Source organism: Gadus chalcogrammus, chromosome 9 (genome assembly GCF_026213295.1).
Source record: "Gadus chalcogrammus isolate NIFS_2021 chromosome 9, NIFS_Gcha_1.0, whole genome shotgun sequence".
Lineage (NCBI taxonomy): Eukaryota > Metazoa > Chordata > Actinopteri > Gadiformes > Gadidae > Gadus > Gadus chalcogrammus.
This window is the reverse complement of record NC_079420.1, coordinates 8252624-8262884: the sequence shown is the minus strand read 5'-3', so window position 1 is coordinate 8262884 and position 10261 is coordinate 8252624. Positions and strand designations below refer to the sequence as shown.

Sequence of the window (10261 nt, the reverse complement as noted above, 5' to 3'; positions counted from 1 at the left end):
GTTGGTTTCGATTCCCTTTGTAATCCATGTATAGAAAGTTGACCTCATTGTGGCCTGTTTTTTCGACATGACCAAAGCCACTCTGTAATGGAAATACAGCCGAGAGTGACGTTTGCAGACAACTGCTTTCATAAAATATTCCTTAATGTATAAATTGGCAGCAAATTTCTGCAGTCCTATATGTTTGCAGGTCTGAGCCATCAGTCAGCATCGTCTCCTGATATTAGCAAAAGAGTCAGTATCCCAAATTACATCTGTGATTCCATTCTGAAAATGGAAAGCTCCTTCAAAGTTAGTTTATACGGAGTATATCCTGATAAAATGTGTAAAACACAGTTTCGCCCCACCCTGTTTTTGAGTTTAATTTCCCTCATAGGCACACATTTCCCAAAATTCTACAGTGTTGTGTCCAAAGTGATGTGCTGGCAAATAAAATAGGAGTCTCTTGAAAAACAAAACAAAATAACATAAAAAAAATGAGAAACAACATGTCACTTTCTCTCTCGTCCTTTTTGATGCCATACTTCCTGTTGTCTCTTTCCTGTTGCTTCTCCTTAAGTGTTTTTCTTTTAATATTCTTTAAGAGTCTGTCTGTGTCGACTGTGGCTATTGTTGTGTATCTTCATCCTCCGCACCGACGGCAACCTCTGGCGCCTCTTCTGGCGCCTCCTCTGGCCCCTCCTCTGGCTCCTCCCCCTCCACAAGCTCCTCTTTGCTCCCTGGCTCCTCCTCCTCTTCATGGATGGCTAGGATTGGCTCGGTCGCATTGCCGTGACGCCCGGATTCAGCCCCTTGAGCCTGGGCCTTCTGGGTCTCCTCGGCGGTCACCTTCTTCCACATCTCGTGGTTTTCCATCAGGTGCTGGGTGATCTGGCAGAACACTTTCCTCCGTTTCTTCTGAGCACTTTTCTCTGGAAACAAGAGAAGACCAAATGGTAAACACCAGCTTGCTAAACATTTTGAGCACGCTCAGGTTTATGACGGCTGACGGACATCTGTTTAGAAATAGTTATATTTTTATTCATATGGAATAGTTGGGTTTAGGGCTGAGTGATTAATCGAATTCCAACCGACATCCTGATGTTACATATTTGTTTTATTGAGGTAGGCTGCTGCTGGCTAAGGTACGGTACGGGTCAAAGTATGGAGCGATGCTACGACAGGTAGGCCAGGGGCCGGGGTCCTTACGGGAGGCCTCGGAGCCGCTGGACGCATCCTCCTCAGCTGTATCATCCTCCTCCTCCTCCTCCTCCTCCTCCTCCTCCTCATCCACCTCTTCCTCGTTCTCCGCCGGCTCCGCCCCCTCGCACCCTAGCTCCGCCTCCACCCAGTGGCCGGGGATGAGGCAGGCCGAGTTGTAGGAGTTGCAGAGCGGGCCCACGATGTGGGTGATGAAGGACTCCTGGAGCTTGGCCAGCTGGGGGGCCGAGCGGTCCATGAAGGGGCTGGTTGGAAGGCCCAGGCTGGACTCCTCGTCCCCCTGCCGAGAGCAGTGCACAGGTCAGCTTCGCTCGCTGCTGTGGCTATGTGTCGCGTAAGCCACCAGACAATGCTGTTTATGTATGTGAGCTCCCTCCCCCCCTCTCTCCCTTCCCTCCCCTCTGCCCCAACTACCTCTGTACTCTGAAACCCCCTCCCATCTGCCCCCCAGAACTCTGGACCTGGGACCCATAATGTTCCTCATATTGCACACTTCCATCCATTTACTTTTTAAACTTTATTTTGTACAAACCGTATTTTTTAGCTTTCCTTTGCACTATTCAGGTTTATTTGACCTAATTTCCTCCTTTCTCCTTATTGCACAGTGGGTCAGAGACAAACGCAATTTCCCTATCCTCTATTTGTCCTGCACATATTTTGGATTTGACAATAGAGCTGACTTTGACTTTAACTTCAGAGTCCTGATTCTTCTCTGAGGGGACTGGATCTGAGCGGGGCACGGCCTACACACCTGTTCGTAGAACTCGTTGACGATGCCCTCGGTCCACTGGAGGTGCAGGTCCTTGCATTTCAGGGGCCCGTTGATGTCAGCGAGTTTGATGCACATCTGACACACCAGTAACCGGTCGTTCTCGTTGGACCAGTCAATACCGGCCGACTGTTGGTCCCCCACCTAGAGGAACAAAAGGGAAGCATGGGTTGGGCGCTTTTGTTGAAATCCTGAACAGAAGGCGCTGGGAGCTGGTTGGTTGGCCTAGAAATGCCTAGGGACATACTCATGTGGACATGGGTATTTATAGAACAGCCCTCAGTAACACACACATGTATATCCCTCAGGGTGAAAAACACAAACTCCTTTCGTGATTTCTTTGCATTTTCCGGAGTGAAATTAACTGACAGAAAGATTTTGTAACGTGTAACGCAATCTGGGAACTAATAATCCAGGAAGCAGAGCAGAGCCACTGCAGCACTTTGACTGCGACTTCAAAGAAAAGCTCATTTGCCTTCCAAGAAGTGGTGGAGGAGCTGGATGCGCAACCACAAGGAATAGTACTTCACTCCTCCGGTGGCGCTCCAGTAATCTGCAAATGCTACGGCGAACAGGCTGGGAGGTCATAATACCACCGGCGGTCTTCATGCTCGCAATGGAAAACCCCCGGCTTGTTGCCAGATGGAGCGCCAGAGTTCCTGAAAAGCAGCACCGGCCGTTTCGACTTTATTATTTGTACTTGAGCTGTCTGTATTTCTGTACTCTGTGATAACACCTTTCATTCCTTGAAAGCCACAGGACATTTTCCCCTCTTTCAGCCCCACACCTAACCGGAACCCCTAACTCTATCTTTTGTTTTATCGGCCGTGAGGTATGCTGAAGAAAATATCGTAAATTTCATTACGTAAGCCAACCAGAGTGTGAATTGCAATCCCCAATAACTGAAAGAACAGAAGCCATCCTTAAACGTGCTGTAGGGGAGAATTAAGAGTTGCTATTTGAGTTTGTTAGAAGTTTTGTTAGAGTTTTGTTAGAAATACCATCGCCACCCGTCATCTCTTCCTGAGTGACGTGCTGTTTGAGATCATCGGTTCTGGTTGACTCTGCCCCTGCCTCTGTATGAGAATCAGGGTGTCACTTCCCTGATTGGTCCAGGGGTGCGTTCATGCCACCCTTCTCAATGGCGGACAATATAAGGGCATTTAATAAGAGTATTATTACCTATTAGTAAAAAGACTTTAAAAAAGGGGGAAGGGGACAGAAGGGAAGGAGGTTATGTGGTGAAAGCAATCTCAAAATAGGTGGGTTTTGAGGGCTTCAGGGTTTTAAATGAAGGGAGTGTGCTGGCCTGTCGGATCGGGTTGGGGAGGGAGTTCCAGAGGGAGGGAACTGCGGCAACAGAAAAGGCCCAGTCGCCCCAGGTCCGAAGCTTGGCCCTTGGGGTTCTGAGTGCGGTTGTGTCCGTAGACCTGAGGCAACGGGTAGACGTGTACAGCTAATAACAACGATACCTTGGCATTGAACTCAGCCAGGAAGTCAAAGTGCTTCTTGAGGTCGGTGGCCAGGATGGCCTCGATGACCAGGAAGCGGAAGCGCTTGAACTCCACGTGGTCGAGGTTGGCCAGGAAGTTGTACTCGCTGCGGGACATGAAGAGGTTCCAGGCGGAGGCTGCGTGGTGGTTCTCCAGCACCGAGCGGTCGTTGTACAGCACCGCCTGGAGAAAGGGGCGCACGTACACACACACACACACACACACGTACACACACACACACACGCACGCAAACACACATAAGACCCTGTCAAGCGTTTGCTCCGTTTTAGCCTCTGTTAGCGACCCGGACCTGTGTGTGTGTTTGTGTGTGTGTGTGTGTGTGTGTGTGTGTGTGTGTGTGTGTGTGTGTGTGTGTGTGTGTGTGTGTGTGTGTGTGTGTGTGTGTGTGTGTGTGTGTGTGTGTGTTTGATGTGCGTGCGTGTGTGTGTGTGTTGATCTGGGTACCTGCGGGGCGCTGGTGGCCACCAGGAAGGCGTTGGTCCTCCCCGGGTGGTCGTAGTCGTGCATGGCGGCGGCCACGTAGAGCGCCATGAGCTCCAGGGCGGGGATGAGGCCCGACAGACAGCCGTAGCCGTCCTCCGACACCGTGTACGTCTTGGACACCAGGTAGCCCATGTGGCTGTGAGTTATCCCGCTGTCAGAGTCTGGGGGAGGGGGGGGAGACAATGGGGGAGCGAGGCGGAGGAGAGAGGGGTGAGGAGAGAGGGGTGAGGAGAGAGGGGTGAGGAAAGAGGGGGGAGGAAGGAGTCAGAGGGAGAGGAGAGGGGTGAGGAGAATGGGGGGGGGAGTCAGAGGGAGGGAGGGGTGAGGAGAGAGGGGTGAGGAGAGAGGGATGAGGAGAGAGGGATGAGGAGAGAGGGGTGAGGAGGATGGGGGTGGGGGGAGTCAGAGGGAGGGCGAGGGTGAGGAGAGAGAAGTGAGGAGTGAGGAGGATGTGGTGACAGACACTAAACACTTGTGCAACTCTATGGCTGTGCTCCCAGGAAGGTCCATATGCAAATGCTTACACACACAAACGAACAACACCTGTGCGGGCCATAATTATTCATTCCTTATTATGTGCATTATTCTACTCAAATAGCCTCCTTCAGCCCTGCCTCCCAAAGAACGGTTATAATCCACCTGCAATTGTAATTTGTTGATACTGTGAATTCTGCTTAGTGCACACACATAGACACACACACAGACACACACACAAAGACACACACACGTACACACAAAACCGGTGACCCACCTGAGTCACTGGTGGAGCCGTGGTCGTGGTTGATGAGGCTGGGTAGCCCGGGTACTGCCTGCGTGGTGAGGTACCAGACTGCATGGAGCACGTCTGTGGCATGGATTCTGTTATGATCTATTCATTCATAGGGAGAAGAGAGAAAATCCAAACGGTTATAAAGTCTTGTGTTGTCCACTAGGGGGCACTGATGCACTACTTGTGGTTGTTCTTGGTTTTAAGGTTCATTGACATCAACATGTGAAACGGGAGTGTTTCATTCGCTTGTGTGAATGAAATAATAAATGAAAGCAGTGTAGTACCACCCTCTAGTGGTCGTCCATCGACATTACATCTTCAGTGAGTTTGTTGCATGTGAAGCTTGATACAATGAGAGTGCTGCCTGGTCCTTACATGGTATGTCTCTGTAGCCGTTTTCAAGGGCATGGAAGTAGTTCATGAATTCTTGCACCGGAATCTTAAAAGTTGCGAATAAGCCGGTGTCTTCGAAAAGCCGATAAGCAACCTAACAAACATAAACATGCCTTAGAACAATGACCCTTAAGCAACAACATTAGATTTCATTCAACTTTGATTTCAGATCCAAGAAATTTGATCTAATAATTAATTTAGCCAATTTTAAACGCATGATTTGACTTTTTAAAAATTATACCATTTATCAAGGTTGTGGTCGATCATTGATTTTACACTATAATAACCACTGCCTAAAATGATAAATAATGTTGATCTCACCCACGAGTCCCTTAAGTCCTGGTCAACAACTTCAATCAACTACAGATCGGATGTCAATCAGCAATAGGACATAGATTACATTTTTCCTAAAAAAAATTATATCCTGAAGTGCACAGAAACATCTCCGATACTCCTCGACCCTCCCTCTTCAGGTCTGAAATCGACGTTGCCCGCCTCTGATAGGCTCACCTGACTGAGGATTCGTCCACACTTCCCATTGGTTTTCTCCATCAGGTTAAAGATGGGGAAGTTCCAGTTGTTTAACTGGCTCATCAGGGGCTCCAGATCGTCCATCAACAACGGCATGGGGGCCAGCATAGGTTTGTCCTGTATTGGGGGGGGGGGGGGGGGGATTACTGAGTGTCACAAATGTCATTTCTGACCTCTATGTGGATTGAATCGCCTGGTCCTGCGAGCACGTAAGCAAAGCCCAGGGAGAATGAATCCTGAGCCCCATGGCTGTACTAGGAGGATATGTCTGAGTGGGTGATGCTTGGCTATATGGTAATTGTATGGTAGATTGTATAAGGATTGACAGGGTATAGGGTTGTGTTATGTGTTGACTGCTAATAAAATGTTGTTTTACACTAGTTTTTAACGTTAAATAGCACAGATGATATGTAGTCCTAACTCCAGCCATGTCTTCTATCTATTCCCCAAATACAAGCCATCGATGACAGTAATTCAAACTTGATTTGACCCCGATGTTCGATATAGTCGACGGCTCTACAACGTATGCACTTTTTTGGACTTGAAAATTAGGAACAGAATGAGAAATTAAGATAAAACGATTCCTTTCAAGGTTACTCATTTTATTCGAGATTAACTAGAGCTTCATTCTTTAAACCTTGGTGTTGCCATAATCATTTGCTCAAGAGAATCAATGTGATTCCAGCTGGGAAGGTCAGCAACGAGCTGTTGGGTTTTAACATAGGGGCCTTTAGAACAGGTGTCTGTGATTAATGACTCCTATGGGGCTGTCAGGTTACGCTGTTCTGTCTGGTCAATAGATACGGGTCATTCACTAAGGAGCAGGTTCGATTTAATCACCCCACACGAGGAGGCCTGCAATAAACACTGATCAATCGGGTGTCGAACCTGGTGTCCTGGGGCCAGGAGGGGCACGCCCCTAGCCCCCGCGACCTCGGCGTAAAGCGTCCCTACCTCGGGGGGGATGAGTGGGTGGAGCAGGAGACTCTGGGAGGAGCCTCTGCCCTCCTCCGCGTCGTCCTCCGTGTGCGCGGCGTCGCTGCCGTCGCTGTGGTTCCCCTCGTGGGTGCTCTCGTAGTCCGACGACACCAACACTGAGTCCTCTGCCGGGTAAAGGAGACAGAGCACTTGTTACTTACTAAGGAGATACTAAGGGAGAACGTCTGTTTGTTAAATGAGGAAATGGCCAACGTGGCGAGACGAGGCAGAGCACGTGAGCAAGTATGTCGATATACACATAGAAAATACGACAGATTTAAAGGTATGTTTTTTTGTCTATAAAGTGTGTGTATGCGTGTATAAGTGTAAGGCATGTGGTGTAAATGTAATAGTAAGTAGCATGATATGATATCACCAAATAAAAAATCAAGTGAGACAAAGGACGTCAGACTGTGTTCCCTCTGAATGTGTGAAAGGTTTGTCTGCGGGCTAGAAGGGGCACGGTAAGACTTGAAACAACAACAAGGTATTGATGTGAGTCTGTACCTGGCCGCGGCGTTCTGTCTCCTTTCTCTATGGAGCCCTCTCCAACACTCAACCTGATGTAGGGCCGCCCACAGCTGTGAACAAGACATAGGTGACCAGGTCAGAGGCCTTTATTTTGAAAGCTAAACTAATATACTGCTTCCTCCAACGTGGATCTCTCAGCCAATGACGCACATTTCATTCGTCCATGCTACTGCATTCCAAACACCTTTTAGTCCTAATCCATTAAAAATAATAACCAGACAATCAAATAATAAATATATAATATAACATAATAAATATACAATTGAATAAATACATGTACATAATTGTGAATAATAACCTAATTTATTTTCACTGGATATTAGGAACCGCTAAAAAGATTCCTGAATGTTATTACGCAAAGGGTCGTGCGTACAGGCCCTTCATCAGCGGGTGCGTTCATCACATCGGCGCTACATCCGTGCAATCGAGGCTATTATTTCTGTCTGATTTCAAAGGACGGACATAAATAACCTCCGTCTTTACGAGCGAGCCGACAAGGGGAGCAACACGAGTGCGTACATCGTACACGGAGGGGCGTGTGTCTGGATACGGTGACGGCGGGTGTGTTAAAGCTCTCATTTTCTAATTAATTAAGTGAGAAATGTCTGGGAGTGCCTGGGCTCTATTATTCAGCTTGGGATGAAAGGAAATACCATCGCTGAATGACAGCATCCCATCTGAGACCCCGTGAACCAGAAAGATGATGTTTCAGCACACACACACTGAGACGCACGCGAGCTTGCAAACAAATGCTCACACGTACATTTACATGTTTATACACTCACGCACACACGCGCTTACACACACACCGACACAAACACACACACACACACGTATACATGCATACACATGCACACCCAGCGTACTCATACACACACACACACACACACACACACACACACACACACACACACACACACACACACACACACACACACACACACACACACACACACACACACACACACACACACACACACACACACACACACACACAAACGCAACCACAAAAACTTGCACTTCCACCAAAATCCTACCTCTTACAATTCCGGAGAACTAGTTATCCCAGAAGAGTTACGCTATGCCATAGTCACTAAACAAACCCAGACTGGGAACCAAGTGAACAATCAGAAATATAAAGTTGAGCAATAAGGGAAAGTACAGACTGTATAAGCCTGTTACACACACACAGTCCTCTGGTGCGTATGCAGTGAACCACCGGTTCATCACTCGAAGAGAAACACCCAGTTCATAAACGTTTGCACGTTGACAAAGCCCCACGATACGTCGCAGGCATCACACACAATAAACAAACAAGTCTGGATCAGTCGTACGAATTTGCGGGGCTTAAACTGTTTAGCGGGTGAGAGTCATGGATGGGGGGGGCACCAGCCCCCCTGAATCACAGCGTCTCACACAGTTTCATCTCCGATTACCGGCCTCGCCCGCGGCCAGCCAGGAAGCATCCCACATTGTTTACCGGGGTTTGTTGGCGAAATGCAGCAATGACAAATGAGGAAATATCAGCTGATTATCCCAGAGTTTGAATGCAATCAATCAAACAACTCACAAATCACTGCCACCCCCGCCCCCCCCCCCCCCCCCTTCTGTTTCAGCTTGGCTATGAATAGTCTGACTTCCTGCCTTTCGTTTTGTGACAGACCAAATATTGTCTTTTCCTGAAGGAAACATCGGGGTTGACCTGTAATAGGACAAAAAAGAAAGAGATAAATGAAGGCTTACAGCTGTTCCTGCAAAAACCTCGCCCGGCCTCAGTCACAGACACACAAACACTCACATAGACAAAGGCAATCGCACACACCCAAGCACATGCACGGACACAGACACAGACACAGATACAGACACACACACACACCCCCCCACACACACACATACACACACAGACAAACACAGAAACAAACAGAAACACAGGCGCACACAAACACACCGACACACACACACACACACACACACACACACACACACACACACACACACACACACACACACACACACACACACACACACACACACACACACACACGCACACACACACACACACACACACACACACACACACACACACACACACACCGAGTTCTCCGGGGCCCCTGTTCATGGGTGGTTCCAATTAAAACACCTCATCCCTGAAGTTCTACCACCTAGCGTCAGATAGCAGGAAACGACTGCGCTGTATCACCGACAAAGGCCCCCCCCGCAGTGGAGCCGCGTCCCTTCGCTTCGCTACGCTCTTCTTCAGGCATTTCCACAGCCTACCTAAAGGACCTCCAGCCCCCCCCCCCCCCCTCCCCCCCCCCCCCCCCCCCCCCCCCCCCCCAGACAAAGAGAGGTCTGTTGTGCGGTTGGAGGGGCCCGTTTAGCTCTCTGTGAGTAATGCTTAGCAGGTGTGAGTGGGGAGCATAAAACACTTTGATGGGCTCGAGGTGCCGAGCTGCGTTATTGTGCGGGCGGCGGGTTGGGGCCCGGGGCAGCAGGACTTGGCCGGGGAGCCAGTTGGCTCCGGGCGGAGCCGGAGGAACTGGAACTCGGTGCTGCCGCCGCCGCCGCCGCCTTCTCCGCCGACTCAGCGGAACAGCGTTGTGTCGACATAACCGGTTTCGGGGGTGCAGAATTAAAAAAGGAGCGAAGGCGAAAACGTCGCGTCCTGTCGCTTTGAACGACCGTGATTACATAATGTCGTTACACGTTTTTTTCATTTTCAAGGACAAAAGTGACTTAGGTGCTGCGGTCTGCGTCATTCGTTGGCGTGGAACGGCGTTACCAAGCTATTTCAGAACCTTATTAAGGTGCTCAGAGCCGGCCTCCGTAACACCCCTCCACGCGACCCCGTCCTTATCCCCTTAATCTGCCCCTGCTCACGTACTTCCAGGCTCAAATCTCCTTGGCGTCCTCCGCCAGAGTAATTATACCACAATAGGAAAAATAAACTGCAGTGTTTGTATTTCTCCCCGAGACAAAACGGTACCCCCGCCCATGTGCTAATCTAAACTGTTCTGTACCATGCACAAGCCTCTCTCTTTCTCTCTCTCTCTCTCTCTCTCTCTCTCTCTCTCTCTCTCTCTCTCTCTCTCA

At 49.2% G+C, this 10261-nt stretch overlaps 1 protein-coding gene across 1 annotated transcript in view; it reads right to left on the bottom strand.

Annotated features, from left to right (window-relative positions):
- Positions 1-596: 596 nt before the first annotated feature.
- LOC130389096 (cGMP-inhibited 3',5'-cyclic phosphodiesterase 3A-like) overlaps positions 597-10261 on the bottom strand; it is a 52312-nt gene continuing 42647 nt past the window's right edge. The window contains exons 3-12 of the mRNA XM_056598760.1: positions 7145-7226; positions 6614-6762; positions 5639-5776; positions 5111-5222; positions 4718-4834; positions 3928-4127; positions 3442-3645; positions 1952-2113; positions 1189-1480; positions 597-911 (exon numbers count right to left, since the gene is read on the bottom strand). Coding sequence (XP_056454735.1) covers positions 607-911; positions 1189-1480; positions 1952-2113; positions 3442-3645; positions 3928-4127; positions 4718-4834; positions 5111-5222; positions 5639-5776; positions 6614-6762; positions 7145-7226 — 1761 coding nt within the window. The 3' untranslated portion in view covers positions 597-606. The remainder of the gene's footprint in view (positions 912-1188; positions 1481-1951; positions 2114-3441; positions 3646-3927; positions 4128-4717; positions 4835-5110; positions 5223-5638; positions 5777-6613; positions 6763-7144; positions 7227-10261) is intronic.